General features: G+C 38.2%; 2 protein-coding genes across 9 annotated transcripts in view; one reads left to right on the top strand and one right to left on the bottom strand.

Annotated features, from left to right (window-relative positions):
- Positions 1-11,994, bottom strand: part of PMS1 (PMS1 homolog 1, mismatch repair system component) — a 99,603-nt gene extending 87,609 nt beyond the window's left edge. For 5 of the 8 annotated variants that reach the window (XM_086719127.1, XM_086719133.1, XM_086719131.1 and 2 more), the window contains exons 1-3: positions 11,843-11,994; positions 6,650-6,748; positions 3,995-4,146 (exon numbers count right to left, since the gene is read on the bottom strand). In XM_086719127.1, coding sequence (XP_086575253.1) covers positions 3,995-4,126 — 132 coding nt within the window. In that variant the 5' untranslated portion in view covers positions 4,127-4,146; positions 6,650-6,748; positions 11,843-11,994. Of the gene's footprint in view, positions 1-3,994; positions 4,147-5,652; positions 5,737-6,649; positions 6,749-10,715; positions 10,831-11,842 lie in introns of all 8 variants that reach the window. The other 3 variants (XM_086719128.1, XM_025934245.2, XM_086719129.1) reach the window with 3 other exon arrangements.
- A 180-nt stretch (positions 11,995-12,174) lies between these two features.
- On the top strand, positions 12,175-24,848 carry ORMDL1 (ORMDL sphingolipid biosynthesis regulator 1). The gene is made up of 4 exons (XM_086719136.1): positions 12,175-12,199; positions 14,356-14,536; positions 19,535-19,686; positions 23,260-24,848. Exons 2-4 carry the CDS (start codon positions 14,363-14,365, stop codon positions 23,393-23,395), a joined length of 462 nt encoding a protein of 153 aa, XP_086575262.1. The 5' UTR covers positions 12,175-12,199; positions 14,356-14,362; the 3' UTR covers positions 23,396-24,848.
- The last annotated feature ends 273 nt before the right edge of the window (positions 24,849-25,121 follow it).

The following is a 25,121-nucleotide window of genomic DNA, read 5'->3' as shown; positions in this document are numbered from 1 at the left end:
TTTTTGAAAGACAGACAGAATGCGAGTGGGGGTGGGGCAGAGAGGCAGAGAGACACAGAATCTAAAGCAGGCTCCAGGCTCTGAGCTGTCAGCGCAGAGCCCCATGTGGAGCTCGAGCTCACAAGCTGTGAGATCATGACGTAAGCTGAAGTCAGCTGCCCAACTGGCTGAGCCACCCAGGCGCCCCACTCTTGACCAAGTTTTAAAGACATACTTATTTTTACTGCTTTAGTGCTTCTCACTTTTTTTACTCCTATTTTTGCTCTTCCCTTTCCACTCAAAGACTCCCCTTTAACATTTCTTTTTTTTTATTAAAAAAAATTTTTTTTAACGTTTATTTATTTTTGAGACAGAGAGAGAGCATGAACAGGGGAGGGTCAGAGAGAGGGAGACACAGAATCTGAAACAGGCTCCAGGCTCTGAGCTGTCAGCACAGGGGCCTGATGCGGGGCTCGAACTCATGGACCGCGAGATCGTGACCTGAGCCGAAGTCAGGCGCTCAACTGACTGAGCCACCCAGGTGCCCCATCCCCTTTAACATTTCTTATAGGAGGGTTGGTTTAGTGGTCATGAATTCCTTTTTCTCTCTCCTATTCTGAATGGGGAAACTCTCTCTCTCCTGTTCTGAATGATTGCCTTGATGAATAGAGTACTCTTGGCTGTAGGTTTTTTCCTTTCAGCACTTTGACTATATCATGCCATTCCCTTCTGGCCTGCCAAGTTTCTACTGACAAACCTGCTGATAGCCTTATGGGGTTTCCCTTATATGGAACTGGCTTCTCTTACTGCTTTTAAAATTCTCTATCACTACTTTTTGCCATTTTAATTACTATATGTCTTTATGTATGCCTCCTTGGGTTGATTTTGTTGAGGGACCTCTGTTTCCTTTCCCAGATTAAGGACATTTTCAGCTATTATTTCTTCAAATATATTTTCTTCCCCCTTTTCTCTTCTTCTGGGATCCCTATAGTACAAATACTATGCTTGATGGAGTCACTGACTTCTCTAAGTCCATTCTCATTTTGAATAATTTTTTCTCTCACCGTTTGGCTTGATTACTTTCTAAGATTCTGTGCTCCAGGTTGCTAATTTGCTCCTCTGCATCCTCTAGCCTGCTATTATTCGATCTATTGTTTCTTAAATTTCATTTACTGTGTTATTTATAGCTTGTTCTTTTTTTCTCTCTTTGTTAAGGACCTCACTGATGTCCCCCACTCTTTTCTCAAGTTCAGTATCTTTATGATCATTACTTTAAATTCTCTATCAGGCATATTACTTGTATCTGTTTCTCCTAGGTTTCTTGCTGTGGTTTGGCCTTGCTCTTTCATTCGGTACATATATCCTGTCTCTTCATTGTGTCTAGCTCTCTGTGTCTGTTTCTGTGTGTTAGGAAAGTCAACCACAGTGCAGTGTCCCCTATTCACCAGAACGTGTCACTTCAGGAGTGTCTCCTATGTGTGTTGGGCCTGCTGTTGTATCCTGGCTGCTTTTTTCTTTGCTGCAGTACCCTGCAGAGATTCTCCTTGACTGTTGTGGGCACTATTTGGTCCCTGGCTGCTGTGGGGCACACAGTTTTAACAAGATGAGTGCTGGTCTGCTTGCAAAACGAGACCTGCTGCCGCTGCTAGACTGAAGCCCCACATAGTGCATAGGTTGGAAGATACAGTGTTGGGAAGGTTTGCACTGGTCTTCTGGGAGAGGGGACTCAAAATGTCAGAAATGAGGCATATGTGACTGGGAAGTGTGGATCTGCTGAAGTGCAGTGTTGGGGCAGGGGCCATGGGGTAAGCAAGTTAGGTAGTGTCAGTGCCACGCTGGTTCTCACACGTGGCCATGTGTTTGCACTGGGGCATATGGGAGAGAAATGATATCTGCCCATTCCTTTTTTCCGGGAGGAGACCCACAGTGATCCCTGCTGTCCGGGACATGCTCTGAAATGAGTAAACTACTCTCCCTCCCATTTTCAAACTGCTGTTTCTATGCTGTAACTCCAAGGGCTGTTGGTTGTGCTCTCTTTAAGGGCAGGGACTCCACTTCCTATTGTTATCCAGGCTCTCCCAGAATGTGGCTTTTTAAAATTCCATGCTTTAGGTCCTGCTGGCTTTAAGAATTCATGGAATTTGGCCCCTCTGGCTTTCAAAGCCACATATTTGGGGCTTCATCTTCCCCATGCAGGTTGCCTAGTGCAATATAGTCTATTTCTCCTCCCTCTTCATATCTGCAGTTCTCTCCCCTCCATGGAGCACTCCCCACCACGTCTCTGCTCTTCCTACCGTCTTTGATGTGGCCTCTTGTCTACCACTTCTCTTTAGTTGTGGAGTTTGTTTTGCCAGCCTTCAAGTCTGTTCCGGGTTATTTACACTGATGTGAGTGTTACCTAGTTGTATCTGTGGAACTAGGTGAGCTTAGGGTCCTCTTACTCCGCCATGTTCCCAGCCTCCTCTTAATAGCCTCATATTGACTAGCAGCTTCACCAATAACACAAAAAGTCAATTAACACACATTTTGTATGTTACATATAGTATATGCTATATATCCTTACAATAAAGTAAATTCAGAAAAAGACAATGTTATTAAAATCGTAAGGAAAAGAAAATATATTTGCAGTACTGTACTATATTTATCAAATAAAAAATCCACATCAAAGTGGACTCATGCAGTTCAAACCTGTGTTGTTCAAGGGCCAACTGTATATTGTTGAAAACAAATACAGGTTTGGGGCACCTGGATGGCTCAGTCGGTTGAGCGTCCAACTTCGGCTCAGGTCACGATCTCACAGTTTGTGAGTTCGAGCCCCACGTTGGGCTCTGTGCTGACAACTCAGAGCCTGGAGCCTGCTTTGGATTCTGTCTGTCTGTCTGTCTGTCTGTCTCTCTCTCTCTCTGCCCCTCCCCCACTAGTGCTCTGTCTCTCAAAAATAAATAAATGTAGAAAAAAAAATTAAAAAAAAAAAACTTTAATACAGGTTTGAAATGGCTTATAACAGCAGTTCTCAGCATCAACTAGAAACTTGTTACAAATGTAATTCTAGGGCCCAGTAACTAAAGTATTCTGATGCACCCAAACATTATTAAAACCACTAGCATAGAGCAAAGATCTTGAATGGGTTTTAGAAACAGAAAGATCTGAACTGCAATCTGATTCACTACTTACTAATTATAGGACTTTGGGAAAGTTCTCAGAACCTTAATTACTTGTAAAACAGGTATAGTAGTAGATAATTCAGAGTTTTTATAAGGAGCAATTACAACTACATGTATATGTAGTTCACATACAAACTATAAAATATATATATACATATATATATTGAAAAAGGAAAGCCTTTGCTATAAAGATTTTTATCAGTATCATTTATGCTGTCATACTAACTGTAAATACCTGATAATTAGAAGATATAAAAATGTATTCCTACATTCACTCAAACAATTTATTCACCATTATGTACCAGGCACTGGCCAGGTATGAAGCACACAAAAAATGAAAAAATATATACCTTACCTCTAGGAGCTAGTAGTTTATAATAAGGGAGATAGACATGCAAACTAATTGTAATAAATCAATATCGTAAGTCATATTAACTCATGATTTAATATATAGCACTTAAAATTTTTTAATGTGACAACTATGACACAACAAGGGAAATAGTTTTGAAATTAGGTTTGTGGAAAAGATAAAATGCAAATGAGCATAAAACAAGTAAATAACCAAGCATAACCAAAGAATAATAGTAGAAAATACGGACAAATTAGATTCATGTTTTTGGTGATGGAGTCCTAAAGAATAACTTTTCTTTTAAAATTTCCTTTAGTGTTACTGTAATATTGACTTAAGTTAAAATTTATTTTTAAGAATTTACTCTTAAGAAAGTAAAACATGCAATGTCCTAAGAATAATTCACTAATACATAGAAAGAGAAAGATAACAGCTGTAAGGAGAACTCATCTGCCCAGCCCTTTTTTGCTTTAAAGGTATTTGGCTTTTGAGGGACACTCACCAGTTTAACATCTATGCTTGTGGCACCTGCATCCAAGGAGTTTTCAATGAGCTCTTTCACAACACTGACCACTGAAGTGATTATCTGAGAACTTGAAAGGAGGCGCACTGTTGCTGCAGGCAACTGTTTCATTCTAGCTTTTAGCAGAGTAGCTAAAGATAAAATGTAAGTTATAAAAATAAACATTATCAAACATTCCTAACAGATCTGATAGTAACAATAATTAATAGCAGCTCACATTTACTGAACTTCCCAGTATGCCAGGTTCTATTTTAAGCACACAGTATTAAATCATTTATTTCTTACGATATTCTTTAAAATAGAAATCTCACCTCCATCTTACGAGACTGAGGCACAGAGAAGTTAGCTAGTATATCACACTATGGTAATAATTAAACAACAATAAGAAGAATTGTGCTATAATGCGTGTAGTATATGATCTACCAAGCTAGGAATGACCAGGTGGATCCTTGGGATGTGGATGACATCAGTCAGTCATAAGCCTTAATGGCATTCTCAAACATCATTAATCATCTATACATTATGATGAGTCCAATGTCTTTTTCAGTTACTGAGCTCTATTGCAATTAGGGTACCTAGACCCTAGCATTACCATTAATATAAACTACTCAGATCTCAGACATATCAGATAGTTATCTTCTATACTACCGTGCCTAAAACATCATTCCAATCATGGAGCTTCCCAAGACAAAGCTCCAATCTCTATGCTGGCATTCAAGGTCCTTTACATACAGTCGAACCTATATATCCAAAATCTCTTTGCCACTAAATGTTTTAGCTAAAAAAGCCTTTGTCTAGGGGCACCTGAGTGGCTCAGTTAGTTGAGTGCCTGACTCTTAATTTCAGCTCAGGTCATGATCACAGGCTCGTGAGATTGAGCCCCTTATCAAGGTCCACACTGAGCATGGAACCTGCTTGAGATTCTCTCTTCCCCACTCTGCCGCTGTCCCCTACTCACTAAAAAAATTTTTAAATAAATTTAAAAAACGCTTTGTCTAATAAAACCCTTTCAAACAAAGAAACCAAAAAAAACCTCATATGGAAATCCCATATGTAAAGCATACAGGGAGTAAGGTTTGCATCTGCCTTAATGCTTAATTTCAGAAGAGATTTCAGGAAAAGAAAAAACACTAACTTGAAAGAGTGCAATTCTTCTATTGCAAGACCCAAAAATGGGAAAGAGGGGAACCCTAGGTACTTCTTTAATTTACCATGATTCACATGCTCACATGATTTGATCCTATGGAATCTAAATCCAAACAAAAGCAATGCCAGCAATGCCAAACAAACTAAAAAGATATCCATTTAGGATCCTTTCTCAGGCAAATTAAAACATAAACAGCACAGTCATGTAAAGAATAGGTAAACAAGAAATGGAGAGTAGCCACTAGAACAATTACATAGGAATTTAGGGGATGCATTTATGGGAAGAGGCCAACATACTGAGTTCTGAGCAATATTAACTGATCACCGTTAATAAATAGAACTATATTATGCTTTGTACAAGGCAAATCTGATTAGCACAGCAGAAAAACATACCAGATTGGAGTCTTTAAAAAACGTGTTTGGAGGTTCATCTTTATTACATGTTAACTGAAACAAATCACTTACCTTTCTGTATAAAATCAATTCATTACCTGTATCAATGGGGATAGTGTCTCACTGGTTTGCTGTGAGGATCAAATAAGCAAGCTATATGAAGTTTTCTGTAAATGACAAGGCTACAGAAAATGTACAGTATCGTGATATGGGGTCATTATGGAATGGAATGATGGGAATTTTTAATACTAACAATTAACTTCTAATTAAGCTGCATATTTGAGTTAGTTCTGGGGTACATAGTTTTAGGGAGAGTGGCTTTGTAAACAACCATCTCTCAATTTTTTTTGTGGCTCTCAAGGGCTGGAAGGCTATTGTAGTCTGGAAAACAGTGTGGACAGTTAGGGCACTCCACTCTCATACCATTCAGACAAATTAGTGCTATCATAGCAAAAGGCACCCTCTGCACTCTACCCAAGGTTCTGACTGGACACAGGTCTGAGGATATAGAGCCGCACTATCCAACATGGTAGCCACTAGGCAAATGTGACTACTGAGCACTTGAAATGTGGCTACTCCAAATTAAGATATTCTAATACAATCTGGGTTTCAAACTCAATATAAAAAAAACATATACAATATACACTTTTATTAAGTTCTTATATGGACCTTAAGATAAAATGATGTTCTGAATATACTGGCTTACCTCAGTATTAAAATTAACTTCATTTTTAAAATTTGTTTTAATATGATTATGAGAACATCTAAAATTATACATGGCATACATTATAGTTCTATTGGACAGAGACATACAGAGTAGTGGTTAACAGAGCAGGCTCTGTTATATCTGTTATAACGAAACAGAGCAGGTTTCGTTATATCCTAGCTCGTATGCTAATAAAACTAAAATCTAGAACTCAATCACCTAATCTATAGAAATGGAGAAGATAATAATATATGGTTTTGGTGAGAAGTAAATAAGATAATGAATACAACTTATTACAACGTTTCACATACACATTTTAAAGATCCCAGGATACTTGGACTACATTGAGTTCCTCCAAACACCTAAATGAATACCGTCCCTACCCTCACCTTCGAATCCTTACTTCCACAGAGGTTAATCCATGGCCTGGAATCAGGTCAGGCTTGGGTTCAAGAGGTCTTCTACTTTAGTTTGAGAATCCCAAGGATCTAAGAAAAACAAATCAAACTTTGGGGTATAACTTTAGCATCACCTCACCTTTTACTCTTTCTGGGCAATCTTATTAATCCTCAGCATCTTTGCCTCATTCTCTACAATCTGTCTTACCAAATTTACTATTTTTCTCCCCAAGTCCCTAATTTCATCCCAATCTTCCAGTTTACTGAGGTCAAGGCAGACCACAGCATGCACTCTTCTATCTTCACACACATCTTACCTCCTCCACCCCACTATGTCCTCTGGTTTCTTAAAAATGTTTACACCTTTGCCCATACTCTACTTCCCTAACTCCCAAGTCAATGTCTCTTCTTTCTAAGAACTTTCATCTACTTTCTTTATCCAGTCCTCCCACAGGCATCTTGACCTTCAAAGCAAAAGCAAAAAAATTCTTCCCTCAACCCTATTACCCCAATGATTATCTTGTTTCTTTATGATGCCAAACATCTAAATCTATAACCACAACAGAGATCTCTCTTCTCTTCCCACATTAAAACAGGCATTTTTTTTTCTTTAAGCTTATTTATTTTGAGGGGGAGAGAGAGAACGAGAGTGAGCAGGGGAGGAGCAGAGAGAGACGAAGAGGGAGAGAATCCTAAGCAGGCACCTCGCTGTCAGCACAGAGCCTAACATGGGGCTCAAACTCATGACCAGTGAGATCATGACCTGAGCCAAAATAAAAAGTCTGATGCTTAAATGACTGATACACCCAGGCACCCCCAAAACAGCCTTTTCTAATAATCAGTGTCAAAGTGACCTCAAGATAAGTACTTGTAAAACAGAATTTATCATCCTGCGCCCCTTCCCATGCCCTCTACTTCACTTTGCTGTTTCTCTTAGTAACACACTGTTCTTAGTGACTCAAGTCAAAAACCTCAATCTTCTTTTGCCATCAATCCCATTATTTGCATCTCTACTTCCTAGTGCGATCCTATCTATCAATCTAGACTCAGTTCCAAAGTCATTTGTAACATGGTCCCTTCTGATCACTCAACCAAGAATGATCCTTTCCTCCCCCTACATTCTTAAAGAACTTGGCTTGCATCACTCATGGGATGTTTACCACACCTGTCTTGACCTGTACAACTTCTGAATGCAGGTAATCATATATTATGTATTTCTGGATGCAGCACAGAACAATCATAGTACTTCACTCACAGCAAGCACTTGGAAGAATACTAATCAAGGGCCACAAAGAACAATTCTATCAGCAAGCCAATGTAAACATTAGGAAAGTGTCCTCCTTCCTAGCAAGTCACACTCTATTTTAACTGGCTTCCATATCATCCCCTACCTCACCTGTATCTCCTAATCAGACTTTTTTCTGGACTGAAGGACTTTATTTCCAAGAACTTTCTAAATATCATCATTTAGATAACATGTCCCAAATTGACCTCAGACCTTCTCTAATTAACTATCTTCCCATAGACCTCATGAAGATAAAAAGCTTCTGCACAGCAAAGGAAACAACCAACAAAACTAAAAGGCAACCAATGGAATGGGAAAAGATATTTGCAAATGACCTATCGGACAAAGGGCTAGTATCCAAAATCTATAAAGAGCTCACCAAACTCCACACCTGAAAAACAAATAATCCAGTGAAGAAATGGGCAGAAAACATGAATAGACACTTCTCTAAAGAAGACACCCAGATGGCCAACAGGCACATGAAAAGATGCTCAACATCACTCCTCATCAGGGAAATACAAATCAAAACCACACTCAGATATCACCTCACGCCAGTCAGAGTGGCTAAAATGAACAAATCAGGAGACTATAGATGCTGGCGAGGATGTGGAGAAACGGGAACCCTCTTGCACTGTTGGTGGGAATGCAAACTGGGGCAGCCGCTCTGGAAAACAGTGTGGAGGTTCCTCAAAAAATTAAAAACAGACCTACCCTATGACCCAGCAATAGCACTGCTAGGAATTTACCCAAGGGATACAGGAGTACTGCTGCATAGGGGCACTTGTACCCCAATGTTTATAGCAGCACTCTCAACAACAGCCAAATTGTGGAAAAAGCCTAGGTGTCCATCAACTGATGAATGGATAAAGAAACTGTGGTTTATATACACAATGGAATACTACGTGGCAATGAGAAAGAATGAAATATGGCCCTTTGTAGCAACGTGGATGAACTGGAGAGTGTGATGCTAAGTGAAATAAGCCATACAGAGAAAGACAGATACCATATGTTTTCACTCTTATGTGGATCCTGAGAAACTTAACAGAAACCCATGGGGGAGGAGAAGGAGGAAAAGAAAAGAGGTTAGCGTGGGAGAGAGCCAAAGCATATGAGACTCTTAAAGACTGAGAACAAACTGAGGGTTGGTGGGGGGTGGGAGGAAGGGGAGGGTAGGTGATGGGCATTGAAGAGGGCATCTTTTGGGATGAGCACTGGGTGTTGTATGGAAACAAATTTGACAATAAATTTTATATATTAAAAAAAAACTATCTTCCCATATTTGGTAATAAAAACAGCTACCATAAGCAATTTCATATAGATATGTATATATATGTATATATCTATATACATACACACACACACACACACACAATTCCCATTAGTCCTTACAACAACCCTATCATTCCTCTATTACAAATGAAATTTGAGGGGCGCCTAGGTGGCGCAGTCGGTTAAGTGTCCGACTTCAGCCAGGTCACGATCTCGCGGTCCGTGAGTTCGAGCCCCGCGTCGGGCTCTGGGCTGATGGCTCAGAGCCTGGAGCCTGTTTCCGATTCTGTGTCTCCCTCTCTCTCTGCCCCTCCCCCATTCATGCTCTGTCTCTCTCTGTCCCAAAAATAAATAAAAAACGTTGAAAAAACAAATGAAATTTGAAAGTTTTATAAGAACAAGATCAGAAGATTCATGATCACAAAACTAGTCTGTGATGGATACACACCTGCATATCTTGGCATGTTTCACTCAAAGGCAATGCTCAGCTCATCCAGTCTCACATGGAAAAATTAAAAATCCTGAAATCATCCTAAAAATTCTACTTTTTCTATATTCTGCCACTCAGTCCTATCTATCCTACTACCTAAATATTTCTCATACTAGGCCTCTCTATACCTATGACCTCTGTTTAGCCCTTAAACATTTCTCTCCTAATGCACTGCAATAACCACCTTATTGATATTCTGCCTCAATCTCAACCAATGATAGGGTTCTTTCTATATTTAAATTTCATCATGTTGCTACCCTACTTAAAATTTTATAAAGAGTTCCAACTGCTGGGGCGCCTGGGTGGCTCAGTCGGTTGAGCATCCAACTTCGGCTTAGGTCATATCTCCCTGCTCATGAGTTTGAGCCCTGAGTTGGGCTCTATGCTGACACCTCGGAGCCTGGAGCCTGCTTCAGATTCTGTCTCCCTCTCTCTCTCTGCCCCTAACCCACTCTCATTCTGTCTCTGTCTTTCAAAAATAAACATTAAAAAAAAATTTTTTTTTAATTAAAAAAAAAAAGAGTTCCAACTGCTAACCAGGTAAAGTCCATTTATCTTTCTAACCTCATCCCACTGTTCTACAAATGCACAGTAAGCCTGTCATACTGCACAACCTGTCTCTCTTAATGTGGTGGCACTCACTGGTTCCTTAGCTCACAAGGTTCCCTTTCTATACGAATGACTTCTAATCATCCTTCCAGATTTAGTTCAAGTATCACCTCCTCAAGGAAGCCCTTCTTAACCACTCCAACATCAACCCTCTCCCACTGAACAGATTAGGCATTTCTTTGTACTCCCATAGCACCTTTTCCTTAGAGCTAACGGAAACTCAGCATAGGCTATTCTAACCATTGTTTTTCTGTCTCTTCCTCCTGGCTCAGAGTTCTCTGAGGACAGAGATTTTTATATTAATCTCATATCCTTAGCATAACCTGTTGAACACAGCCAGCATTCCACCGTATATATGCTAAATGACACATTCTGAAAAGTGAAAGAGTTGCAGTCAGGCTTACATCACAGCATAGAATGTGTGAAATTATCAGGAATCAGTCTTCCATATTTAATGGGAAGGAAATCAAACACTCCTGAAAGTACTTCCAGGAAAGTCATTTAAGGACAACAAAGTACCTAAAAAAGAAGCAGAGAACTTAATAGGCTTTAGGGAAACACAGTGAAATAATTTACTTTGAAAACATGATAAATGTAGGGCACCTGGGGTCTCAGTCAGTTTGTCCTCCAACTCTTGATTTCAGCTCTGATCATCATCTCACTGGATTGGGATCTGGCCAGCGTGGGGCTCTGCACTGAGCATGGAGACTGCTTGGCATCTTCCTCTCTCGGCTCCCTTCCCCCGCCCCTCCCCCACTACAGCTCTCTCAAAATAAATAAATACACATTTTTAAAAACAAGGAAAAACTAAAGTGGAAAAAGAACCATAATAAATATAACCCAATAGTTTCATAGAACCAATAGAAATGCAAGATACATACATAGCTATAACCAACCTTCTTTTACACTAATTTTGAAATATTACTGAAAGTTACTTCAGGAATACAAATCACAAACTGACGAGGTAATGAAATTCGCTGTCAGAGATGATTTCAAATAATCTTAACTTTTCCTCTCCGTTCTCAAAGAAGATAAATTTTTGAAATTCACATTTCCTCAGCAGGTATTACAAGTGCCTGTCTTCAACGTGTGGATACACCCAGAATGACACCAGTAAAAACCATGGTTAAGTGAGAGTTTGCTTGCCTCAGCTGTAGGACGCCACAACATACAACCTAAACCACACTCACGAGTTACGGCTGTCCGGAGCTAAAATGTCTGCCTGGCAGGCAACTTTAAGTCCTGCACTCAGAAGGATCTGGGAAACGGGCTGCAACAAAGGCCTAAACACGGTTTGGTCAGGAATGGCCACACGAGACATTAACGAGCCCAGACCTGCTCAAAGACCGCCCTCCACGCGCGCGCGCCCAAGAGCCTGGCTTCGGCCGCTTCCCGCCCCTCGGTTAGTGGAGGGGAGGAGAGCACACGGCGGCCAGTGGCGCTTGCACGCCGACCGGGACAAGTTGAGGAGAAGGGACTCCCGAGACTACGAGAAGATAAGAATGAATGGCCGTTAAGCACACAACACTACCTTCTTGCTCGCGGGAGGCAGGCAATTACCATCCACCGTCGGACCTGACAGCGTCCCGCAAGGTTCACGGGCCCAGCCTCGCGGATCTCGGACTCGCCCCCAGCGCGCGGCGGGGTGGGCCCTAGGCGCGCAGCACTTAGTCCCGCCCTTCCCGAGGAACGTGGGATTGACGCTGTCCGCGGCCAATCCCCTGACGGCGCGTTCGGCTCTGAAAGCTTCCGCAAGCTGCGCTGCGCTGCGCTGGGGTTGATCATTGGCATTCGGCCTGGGAGAGACGCCGTCGCCGCGGAGCTAGTTCTGCTCCCAGCTGGCCGGCGGGTGAGTGGTCAAAAACGGCTGTCGGGGATGTGCTGCTAGGTAGGGAGCTGCTAGCCGGCCAGGGTAGGCTTGAGGGGAGAGAGTGAACTACGGTTGCGTCCGGGGCTCCCAGTCTGACCGTGCGGGTCTAGTGGCCACCGAGGCTTGCCCCCACATTCTCGTCGTCTTGCCGTGGTACTGGCGGGATGTGTAGCTCTGAGAAGGACGGGGAGGGTGGAGGAGGCCCTGCGGGGGTAGCAGCAGCGACTTTTGCCTAGCTTTTACTGGCCAGGCGCTCCAGCATTCGGGGAAAGCTGCCCGTGGTTGTCTGGCTGGCGATGGAGTCCCCAAGAGGGTCCTAGCGGGTCGCAGCCCTCGGGGCACTCGCGTAGGCAGACAATGTCGGAAGTCTTTGTCCTGAAGCGGCGCGGCTGCCTTCTTGCAAAGATTTTGTGAACCGGCGTAGGGTCCGTGCCACACCAGCTTTGCCTTCCAGGCTAGATATAAATCTTAAGCCTTTTTCGAGCTTTATTTTTTTCCCCCTCCATCCTGTAGAAAAATGGAAAAGTATCTTGAGTTGTGGTATCTTTTAAATATAACCTATAGCTCATGAAAATAATGTACGATGCAAAGTAGATGTGTTTAGGTTAGAAGAAGTATTTACACACGTAAATTTGAGATTTTTGCTTCTTAGTGCGACAACTTTCATAACCATAAACCTTGATGCGTGCGTTTTCCATAGATTTTTGGAAAGAGAATGAGGCATTTTACTCTGGAAACACTTGTTGCATGCAGTTATGGGAAATTCCTCTCTCAGTGCCAACTCTGTTATGGAAAGGGTTCATTTATTTCTAAATCAGCTGTTCCAAATATACTTTCACCATGTCCCCCTTTCAGTCTCACTGGTTGGTTTTTACTGGGATGATAGGTATTCTTCAAGACAGTTATACTTTTTTCAAGGGATTCTTAGAACCAAGTAAATGCCAGCATTAAATTAACTGGGAACCAGTAATCCATTTCTCCTTTGGTGTTCCACTTGAATGCAATAAAGGGAAAAACTTAGAAAATGAAAGAAAAAAAACCTAAAATTTAAGGAGAGTTGACAAGTTAAAGGAGGAATCATTGTTGTAACCTTACTGTACCAGGGGACAGAAACAAGCTTTATCCCTTGACCATATAAATTTTTCACCACATTATGTTCCTCCCAGGTTCAGTATTTAAAAAGAAGTGAATTCCACTCTTTATGGAAACAACATTACATTATATGTAAGAGTCTGGCTACTCATAATAGATTAGCTGCATCTACTTTACTTTTTTTTTGTCATCTTTAATTCAAGTGTGTAATTAACATACAGTTTTCTATTTAGTTTCAGATGTACAATATAATGATTTAATAATTCTGTACATTTCTCAGTGATCATCAAGATAAGTGTACTCTTAATCCCCTCTATTTATTTCATCCATCTCCCCACAAACTTCCTGTCTGGCAACCACCACCAGTTTGTTCTCTGTGTTTATATGTCTTTTTTTTTGGTGTTTGTGTGTGTGTGTGTGTGTGTGTGTGTTTCTTAAATTCCACATATAAGTGAAACCATATGGTATTTGTCTTTCTCTGACTTATTTCACTTAGCAGTATATTGTCTAGGTTCATCAATGTTGTTGCAAATGACAAGATTTCGTTCTCTTTTATGGCTGAGTAATATTCTATTATATACATACATCACATCTTCTCTATACATTCATCTGTGGATAGATACTTGGGTTGGTTCCATATTTTGGCTGTTATAAATAATGCTGCAGCTTTGGTCTTTTTTTTATATTGGTCTTTTCTGTTGCTATGTTTAGCTCCTGAGCTTTCACTTTGGTCTCATAAGAAAATGTAGGTTTTCTTTCAGTTGAGTTTTCCTGTCCGTTATTTCATTTAGTAAAACCAGCATGCTAGAACACAAGCTTTAGGAAAGGGATTTTAATTGCTTATTTTATCAATAAGAACTGTAAAAATAAGTTGTTAGTCTTATCATGAAGTCAGATTTAAAAATTATTTACTGCTTTTATTAGAAGATCTGCAAATAGCATATTTTGGTGAGTGTGTTTATTTTATTTCAGAACAACCAGAGAAAAATGATCCTAGTAACACACTTATTTTGTCATGTGAGAGTAGAGTATTTAAGTTTCCAGTTCTGTCGGTGTTGATTCATTTCATTGCTTTCCTACAGAGCAAACATGAATGTTGGAGTTGCCCACAGTGAGGTGAATCCAAATACCCGTGTAATGAACAGCCGGGGTATGTGGCTGACATATGCCTTGGGAGTTGGCTTGCTTCATATTGTTCTACTTAGTATTCCCTTCTTCAGTGTTCCTGTTGCTTGGACCTTGACAAATGTGATACATAATCTGGTAAGAATTTCACCTTATATAAAGCGGTTAAAAGCCTATGCTTTAGTGCTTATCGGGGGCTGAGGGAGAAAGAAATGGGGAGTTGCTGTTTAATGAGTACAGTTTCAGTTTTGCAAGATGAAAAGAGTGCTGGAGATAGATGGTGGTGATAGTTGCATAACAGTGTGAATGTACTTAATGCCACTGAACCGTACACTTAAAAAATGATTAAGATATATTTTATGTTATGTGTATTTAAAAACAATTTGCTAAAAGCTTCAATCTTTATGTTAAAGAAAAGAAAAACATGGGGCGCCTGGGTGGCCCAGTCGGTTGAGCATCCGATTTCAGCTCAGGTCATGCTCTCACAGTTTGTGGGTTTGAGCCCCACATTGGGCCCTGTGCTGACAGCTCAGAACCTGGAGCCTGCTTCAGATTCTTTGTCTCCCTCTCTCTCTCTCTGCCCTTCTCCTCGCACTGTCTCTCTGTTTCTCAAAAATAAATAAACATTAAAAAAAATTTTGTTTTTCTACCACAAAATTAAAAAAAACACCACTTAGTTTAAAAGTTTTATTGAGGTATAATTTTTAATGTATGTAACATAAAATTTGCTGACTTAAAAGTGTACAGTTCAGTAATTTTTAGTATATATGATAACTTTGAAGATATCCATATCTAATATGGGATAGATAGGGTTATCTATTAATTCTTTATATTTAAACATCGGCCCTTTCTCTAAGCCTTTTTTTCTCCTTTTGGTTTCATAGGATCTAGAAAATAGGCCATTTTAGCAACACTTCCAAGATACTGTAATTCAGGCTACTATAGTATTAAAGAGAATGCTTCAGAAGAAGTTATGGTTTTTGATTAACTGGAGTCTAATAAACATCTTCGGTTTCAATCCTTGTTAGAAACTTTTCTAAATTGTTTAAATATACTTTCCTGGTTCAGTATAGAAATTTTGAGCTTAATCATACATTATTGAGGATCTTATAGTGCCTTAGCTTCTTCATGTTGACTGTGGGTCTTCTGTACTATAGGATAGCTCTACAAAGTATCAGAGATTCAGTTGACTCTATTGACCATATGATGCAGCCCTGGAAATTATCTGTTTAAAAAAAGAACAACTGATAGTGACTTTTCTTATCTTTAACAGCCTATGAAAGCAGAATGAAAGGGGAGAAATACAATTAATTCAAATTTTTAATTGAATCCAGATTAACTATGTATTTCTTTATTCCCTGTCTTCTGAAGATTATTTGAATTTGACTGGAGGAGGGCAGGATAATGTGGTAAAAATAAGTGAATGTCCATTTAGTACATTTTATGCAATGGACTTTGATAGGGCAAACACTAGTTTTAAGTAGCAACTTCTCTGAAATATTTGACAAGAATTATATCTTTTACTAGAATTCCTTTCCTTTGGCTTCCATGGGATCACTTTTTCCTAGATATTTCTGATTTTTCCTTCTTTGTTTCTTGTACAGTCTTCTATTTTCGTCTCCTAAATATTGCTGTCTCCAAGGTTCGTTTTTTCATCTCTTTTTATTCTATGTATTGTGCCTAGGGTACTTCATCTATCCATATTTTCGGTTTCTACCCTAGAACAAACAAATATAAATTGAACTCATTCCTGATCTCTTACCACTTATGACCCGTTCCTCTGGCTTTATTCCTTATCTAATCTAAAGGCACCACTGTATGCCCAATAAGTCAAGCCAGATAGCTTCAAAGGTAAAGTGATTCATATAATGTATTATCGAAACTGAGTCTGTTTTTTTTTTTTTTTTTTTTTTTCAACGTTTATTTATTTTTGGGACAGAGAGAGACAGAGCATGAACATGGGAGGGGCAGAGAGAGAGGGAGACACAGAATCGGAAACAGGCTCCAGGCTCTGAGCCATCAGCCCAGAGCCTGACGCGGGGCTCGAACTCACGGAGCGCGAGATCGTGACCTGGCTGAAGTCGGACGCTTAACCGACTGCGCCACCCAGGCGCCCCAGAAACTGAGTCTGTTTTGAGAGTAAAAGGGAACTCTAGTAATAACTAATCCAAGAAAACAGGTATAAATCAGGACCATCCGTGCCAACTAGGATATATGGTCACTCTAGTTTTAGGTTAACTGCTTTTCCTTTATCTTCCATATCCATATAGTCAAAGCCCTGTCTGTTCTGCTTTACTGTCTCTCAACTTGATCCCCACAGATATTACTGTAATTTATACCCTTATTTTTTTCTCAGGTGGATTACTCCAGTAGATCAAATGGTCTCCTTGATGTTCTTCTATTCTACTCTCCTCCATTCCAACTTGGCACAGTTATTTTTAAAATGCATAGGGGCGCCTGGGTGGCGCAGTCGGTTAAGCGTCTGACTTCAGCCAGGTCACAATCTCACGGTCCGTGAGTTTGAGCCCCGCGTCGGGCTCTGTGCTGAGTGCTCAGAGCCTGGAGCCTGTTTCCGATTCTGTGTCTCCCTCTCTCTCTGCCCCTCCCCATTCATGCTCTCTCTCTGTCCCACAAATAAATAAACGTTGAAAAAAAAAATTAAAAAATAAATAAATAAAATGCATATATGCTTAAGTCATGCTCTAAGTCCTTTTATGATTCCCCATTACATTCATAATAAAATAACAAGTTTATTATGTGGCATATAAGACCAGTTGAATAGTATAGAGGCAAGAAAAGGACTCAATCTTATATCAGCTCATCTCCAAACAGGAATTTTTCTCTAACAATAATGAAAATGATCTTGCTTTCACCTTTTTTTGCTTTGGCTTAGGCTCTTTTTCCACTATTTTAATACCCCTTCCTCCATCCCCCTCTGCCAGGCTGATTCTTAGTGCAGGAAAACTACTCAAATATCACCTCCAGAAAACTACAAAACTCCCATCCTACATTCTTTTATCCTTTATTTATCATAGTTTTATAATTAGGAATTTATCTTTTTATTTTCCATATCTCTAAAGACTTATGTAAATGTTTGCTGAATTAATTAGTCTATATTGTCATGTAATTTTCTCTTCTCCAATGAGACATGTATTAAATGTACTTTAGAAGTCACCCCCTCCCCCGCCCTATGTTTTCAATTGGCTAACTGATATTGAAACACAATATATGGCCACATGGTAATTGACAACACGTAGGGAAGCAAACTTCTGACTTATTAGTTCACCACACTAAAGACCTACGTACCAGCCATAGATGTAAGCAATTACATGACTCCAAATTTAAGTTTCTTTTGAAGATAGCCCACTTTAAACCAGTTAAAAATGTGAAATATATTCTGAATGCTTTTAAATGGGAAAGTAGACCTGGTTGTTATCCCTGGTTAGAAAAAACACAGTCTTTGCCTTTTGGGTCACATAGTCTTCAGAATTTAAAAGCGTGTAATTTCTGTTTTATTGTCTCCCGTAAAGCCCATGTGAATATGGTTTCTTTGTGCTTACAGAATAAATATCCCTTAGCTTACCTTCATCTTGGCTTAATGTCTAATACTTGCTATATACTAGCCCTTGTTCCTGAGGTATTCAGGCTAATGGAAAAATAAACATGTAAACAATTCCAACAATATGTTGTGCTATAAATAAAATATTTTCAATAAAATTCTATACAAGCACATAGGCTACTACTAACGAGGAGGGCCTCATTAAGGATTGTCATTTGAGCTGAACCTTCAAGAATGAGGTAGCTGACAAGGTAGCATCACAGCTTTTGCCTCAGCAACAAGGAACCTTTCCTTCTTTTGTATTTGCTGAATACTCTGATTGTACCTATGATAGCAATTTCTGATCTACATTCTAATTGCTTATGCATATCTTTTTTTTTTTCTCATCGTCTCTTAGGAGATTGAGTTTTTTTCAAGACTGTGGACATGTTTTACTCAATTTCATAAATGCATACATGTCCTGTGTCCTATACACATAAGCCACTTGATAAATTTGTTGAGTTAATCCATTTGAACATGAGTGTTTCTATATAGTTTAGGTGTTATTGCAGCCAAACAACTTTTTAATTGCCTAGTGGAATAACTAGTAAGTAGGCTAAGCTTTGAGAAGGAGGGCTGTCTTAACCTAGTTAATAATATAAAATTTCAAATCACAAGTTTTTGTTTTCTTCCCATACATTTATTGAAAGTTGAAATAGAAAAAAATGATACCTCGTTATGACTTCTAGTGGGAAAAACTGTTTCATGATAATATTTAGGCAGGAATATTCTGTTACTAGTGCCTCAGACAGTGATCCTGCAATGTAGTACTACCAGTGATCTGAATGGATATCATAATCTCAAGGAAACCAAATCTAGTATATATTGGTTTTTACCTAATCACAAAATTAGATGTTCAAACATATCCCTGAACAGAATGGCTTTTAGTAAGACTTTTTACTTTAAAAAAGAAAACAAAACAAAAACAAAAAACACAACTACAAAAGAAACTCCATTGGGGCACAGTGGTGATTTTAAAAGCAAATTGAGTTGAAAATTATTCTTACTACATAACCATCTTTCTCGCTTTAGAAGAAAACCATTGAGACAAACACAGTCCTAATATTAAGTATTATCAAACCCATTTTCCCCTGATACAGAAATTTTGTTTATTATTATTTACCAATTTGTATGTTTTTGTTATTTTAGAAGTATCATCAGATTTACTAATGTGACACTGAACATTCCTATACATCAAGGATAAGATAATCCTATTTCCTAATAAGAAGGGAATTAGAAAATCTAAATGTAATGATGTAAAGCTATCCTCATTTTTTGTGTGTGTGCATTTCAATTTAATAGGAGATGAAAACAGGTTACTTTTTTGGTTGACCTTTTACTGGTTTTCCCCAAAGATTTTTTATATGCCCCTGAAAGTTTTATTTTACTATGAAGAAACTGGTCTTTCACAAATAGTAATGAAAGCTTAAAACTTGAACTGTTAAGTTAAATCACCCATACTGCCATAAGCAGTCTGGAACTATCTTAATGCTTACTGACAAATACTAATTTTATATTTGATATTGCTTGTTTTTCAGGGGATGTATGTATTTTTGCATGCAGTAAAAGGAACACCTTTTGAAACTCCTGACCAGGGTAAAGCACGGCTCCTAACTCATTGGGAACAGCTGGACTATGGAGTACAGTTTACATCTTCACGGAAGTTTTTCACAATTTCTCCAATAATTCTGTAAGTGATGGAAATTTTTAGGTATGAAGAAGATTGGATAAGAGGAAGCTGTCCTTTTATTAGGTTGAATTTCAGTTAGAAACAGAATATTTGTTGAAACCTCTACCAATAAATAGCTAACTCAGAGCATAAAATACAGACAAAATTTAACAAGCTGGTGATAAACTGTTTTTACGTCAGTCAGTAATACATGGAGACAACAACAATAATGTGCTCATCAGTGTGTTTAGACCTAGGATACACAGATCAAATATGTTGTAGTTCATATCCTTAAGTTACTTACAAGAAAGCTAAATGCATAATCTTATTTTATATTCCACTATTAGATTAATCACCCTAACCAAGGATTTGGGTGATTTCAGATGAATTTCATTGACCACCCACCTCCCCCAGTTTGGATGTTCAAGCTCCTTGGGAGAGATTGCTGTATAGTTTATAGATAAAAGAAGTTAGGCTTTCATCGTAGGAACAGACCTGGGTTGAATCCTGTTTATCGCACCACCTACTTGGTTTGCTTATGGATAAAATTCTAGCCAATACTACATAATTCAATTGGATGCCTTAAGAAATAAATGAGATAATATCTGTCTGTAAAGCATTTAACCTTAAATTTCCTCCTATTGCCTGACATTCAGGGCCCTCCACAAAATGGTTCCTACCTTATTTTTCCTTTATGTGAATATTTTACCCCCACCCAACTCCCACCTGGTCAAGCTCTTCTAAGCAGCATTTTTTTTTAATGCTTCGTTTATAGTCCTATTTCTATGCCTTTGTTCAAATCATTTCTCCTACCTGAAATACCTTCTCCGTTCTTAATTTATCTTACTCTTCTTTCAGTATTTAAATTCTGCCTTCTCATGCGGTCTTCTCCTTAGCACCCAACCTTAAGAAATAATGCCTGTTTTGAACTCCTTTAGTAGTTATTACACATCCCTTATTTATGCCACTTTGCATTATTTCTGTTATTATAAATGTTTTATTTCTGCAAAGAATTTATAAATGTGTAGATTGCTTTGAATTCCACACTCAGTATTGTTGCATGCATATAATGGATGTTTTACATCTACTTTAAGCAAACACTGTATACCATATAGCTCATATATAATAACATATCCATGATTTAGAATCAGTGCAGTCTGGAGTAAGTGGAAAGACTCCTTGGAGACTAAATTAGGATTCCTTAAACTGAGACTTAGGGAAGGTAGATTTCAGGAAAAGGAAGGCATTTTTAAATGAAAAGAATAAATTGATCATAAAGTGGTAGATTTTTTTTTTTTTTATGTTGTTAGGACTTTGAGGAAATTTTTTAAATTTTTGTTTGAGCCCTATATAAAATTAATGTCAAAAGAGAAATGATTTGTATGATCTAACAAAGATAAACACAGTAACAGGAATAATAGTTATTCAAACAGCCCTAAATTTGGACTGCTTTCTAACTTTGTGACTTTTGGCCATTTCTTTGAAGCCTCATGTCCTCATCTGTAAAATGTTGAGGATTGCATTATAATTAATGTAAAAAGCCTGACATGTATACTGAATTTTCAATAACAGCTATCACAAAATTGTCAACTAAGATGTACCTGTGTACAACATCCATATTTCTAAAAATATATTTTTGACCCACAGGCATGATTTCAAATATTCTGTGATTAAATTCCTTATATAACTGAAGAAACAACACTAAAGCCATCTATATAGCATTGGTACTTTTCAGAGTGCTTTCACATTTTCTTATTTGATCATTTGTCAGGTAGGTAGGATATGCAGTGTTATCCCAAATTTTTAGATAAAGGAACAGACTCAGATGCATTACCTTGTTCCAGATCTTGCAACTGGTTGGAGTCAAGAGCCCAGATGAAATCCTAAACTTCTAGTGCCTAATACACGTCTCTTTCCAGTATATACTTCGGCATATAAATGCTATTACATGACTCCCATCTCGGTTTAGCATCCCCTCAGAGGGTTGTCTAGGTTTTTGTAAGAACCTGTAATTTTCATGTAATTTACACATAAAATTAGTTTCTATTAAACGACAAAGGGGACAGTATGATGCATACAATATATGCTACAGTATGATGAGGAGGAGCCATTCCAAAAATTATTTATTTCCAACACATCAAGTTATGGGTTAACCCATATTGATTATAGGAAATCAAATGAGCTTACTAAATGCAAGTGGTAGGAAGTATAAACACAGTCTTCAAATATATGAAAGCTGGAAGAAAGGGTTTAAACTAAAGATTGAAGAATATGGTTTATTCTTGAAGAATTTTCTGATTATAGTTTGTGAAATAGGTGGAAGATTATAGAATTTCTCAATATAGATGGCTCTGAAAATGATGTATACAGCTCTGTGTGATGTTTTTAGTCATACTTCAAAATAGCTATTCTTTTCTAACCATATTACACAAGATAATTTATCTCCTCTTATTAGAAATTAATGACCATATTTAGAGGAAAGGCCATTAGAATACTTTACTGTGTACTCTAAAAGTACCAATTAGACAAACACCCATACATAGACTAACTTCTTAGTCGTGATCAAGTAGAGTATGATGTTTTATTCTTTTTAATTTATTATTATTATTATTATTATTTTAATGTTTATTTTTGAGAGAGAAAGAGCATGAAAGGGGAGGGGCAGAGAGAGATGGAAACACAGAATCTGAAGCAGGCTCCAGGCTCTGAGCTGTCAGCACAGAGCCTGATGTGGGGCTCGAACTCACGGACCGCGGGATCATGATCTGAGCTGAAGTTGGACGCTTAACCGACTGAGCCACCCAGATGCCCCAATGTTTTATTCTTAAATCCTGTCTATATTAGGATATTCTCAGTGTCCAAATGATGTGTCTGCACTCTGATGTGCACTTGGGTAAAACTAGACATTCTGACTTGATGCTTTATGGTCCTAAAGGTAGCTTAGGCTTGTTAAAACAAATTCTTAGATATTGGATGTCTTTGAATGTGTACATATGGTCAGTTACAGCAAAACAGCTGGAATGTTACAACAGTGTTTTCCAGATTTCCAGTTAAACTGGTTATCAACCTGTTTGGCTACAATAAACATCAAAAAAAGGCAACCAGGTTCTTGTTTTCTTTCAAAGATACTGAATTGTATTAATGTACTAACACCCCATTTTCACAACTTTATAGCAGTAGTTTTTAACCTTTTGGTGGGTCACAAACCCTTTGAGACTATGATAGATGCTTTGGGTCTGGATCTTCTCTTCAGAAACATACACATAAATACAAAACTGTACCTGAAATTTCAGAGTATACGAACCCTAGTTTGAAAGACTTCTTTAAAGGATGCTAAGTAGCAAACACATTCTTTTAAATGCATTTCACATGATTGCAGAAATGCAAAATGTGCATATATGCCTCCATTAAATAAAATTTTAAATCCCGAATGAATTTAGACCCCCATCTGGTGCCTCCTGTTTTAGTACTCAAAAGTGATCCTGTTTTTAGGTATTTATGTTTCAGTGGCTTTTTTTACCTTTAAATTTTTTAATAAATTCTAATTAATTTCATTTTTAGATGTTATATATATTTTAACTTTTATTTCTACAGATATTTTCTGGCAAGTTTCTATACGAAGTATGATCCAACTCACTTCATCCTAAACACAGCTTCTCTCCTGAGTGTACTAATTCCCAAAATGCCACAGCTACATGGTGTTCGGATCTTTGGAATTAATAAGTATTGAAATGTTTTGAAATGGAACAGAAAATTTTTACAGCTACTGAATTTTCTGTAAGGAAGGAGTGGTTAGTAAACTGCACTGTTTCCGTGATATTGTGAAATGAGAAGTATTTACATTGAAGGGCCAGTTGCTGGTTCTTCACATGCTGTTTTGAAGTGCAGGTATTTACTAGAAGATGCCTCTGTTTAATGCATCTGGTATCTTTCTGAAGAGAGGTGTTATAGGCAGGCTGGGCAGGCCCAGCTTATAAGTTAAATGTCTGTACACTGAAGGATTAGTAGATGAACTCAAAGAAATGAGAGATTTATAAGAAAACAAGACCAGCTTAGCTTATAATGAATGGGCATTATGTTAGGAGAAGAAAATTTCCAATCATTCAGTCATGGTCAGTTTAAGCAGACTTAACCTGTAAACCAGAATCATCTCTTTACAAGTTTATTATAGATTGTTTTTATTACCATACATGTTCCTCTTGTGTTGTAGAGGAGGATATTTCTCTCTTGTTTTATACAATCCAATCCTTACCTTATGATTGTACTTTTTTTGCTTTTGCTGGCTCAACATTGTGTTGATAGATTGAGGTCATTTTTACATTTATTAATTAATGAGTTACATTTATTAGTTAATGAGTTCATGAAGGTCCACCTTCATGACTGGTGACAGAAGACAGCATCTTACAAACAGCCTCTGAATCAACCTTCTAATTTTGGAACGGAATGGGTTTTGTTGTCTTTCCAGACACAAGGCTGCTAAACCAATTAAGAAAATAATTTATTTCACACAGTTAGAGTATATGGTAATTTAGAGGTCTCTGCTTATTTGGTTGATCAATCTAATTGTTAAAGTCTGCTGTTATTTAGAAAAGGAAACATAAAGTGGACAACTATATAGCCAACCTGTGGTCTGGCAGAAACTGCTTCTCTAGCAGTAGTACCATAGTAAATAATGGAGTCGTCTTTAGCAGGTCTACAGCAAAAGAAAACATCTTTCCTTAGTCCCCCTGCTCTCACTCCCCATATTTTGCTCATTAATGTTTGGCCTTTCAGTTCATGGGTCTTGGTGTAGATAACCCAAAGTGGTAACTCTTTCCAAAACAGCAACCATATTGAATTCTTGTGACTTAGAGAAGCTTCCTATAATTGATATTAATTAGTTGCAAAAAATAACTGCATACTACTTTGAGAAGTAAACATGTCAAAACCAAAGTTCTGATATGGGATGAGACTGAAATATCCAGTAACATTTGTAAACAAAACTGAGTGACAAGAGTTATAGACCAACTGAAAAATCAATTTGTTTCAATAAACTGACTTATGGGGGTAATGATCATTGTTTTGTATTTCAAAAGTATTGAGTTTAGAACTCCATTGTATGATATGCCTTTGTATGTTTGTCTTTTACCCATGTATTTTTTAGTTAGTAATCTATACTTGAATAAAACTTTTCTTTGGTGTAAGATTATTGTAAATCTCCAAATTCAGTCAGCAATGTCACATTTTTCAAGTTGTGTTTAAGCAACTGAATTTCATTAAGGTAGTTAAAAATGTTGCTTTGTTTTTCTTCATTTTAATTTTTTTTCATGTTTATTTATTTTTGAGAAAAAGAGACAGAGTGCGAGCAGGAGAGAGATAGAGAGGGAGACACAAAAGCTGAAGCAGGCTCCAGACTCTGAGGTGTCAGCACAGAGCCCAACACGGGGCTCAAACTCGTGAACCGTGAGATCATGACC

This window comes from Puma concolor, chromosome C1, assembly GCF_028749965.1.
Source record: "Puma concolor isolate L17-30 chromosome C1, mPumCon1.1.hap2, whole genome shotgun sequence".
Classification (NCBI taxonomy): Eukaryota; Metazoa; Chordata; class Mammalia; order Carnivora; family Felidae; genus Puma; species Puma concolor.
Note: the sequence above shows the minus strand (reverse complement) of the source record. Positions and strands in the feature narration are given on the sequence as shown.

Excerpts from the sequence above, each read along its gene's own strand:
- ORMDL1 (XM_086719136.1), top strand. The coding sequence starts at position 14,363 with ATGAATGTTGGAGTTGCCCACAGTGAGGTGAATCCAAATACCCGTGTA. Across the intron at positions 14,537-19,534 it reads CAAATGTGATACATAATCTG|GGGATGTATGTATTTTTGCA; the intron begins GTAAGAATTTCA and ends CTTGTTTTTCAG. Across the intron at positions 19,687-23,259 it reads ACAATTTCTCCAATAATTCT|ATATTTTCTGGCAAGTTTCT; the intron begins GTAAGTGATGGA and ends TTATTTCTACAG.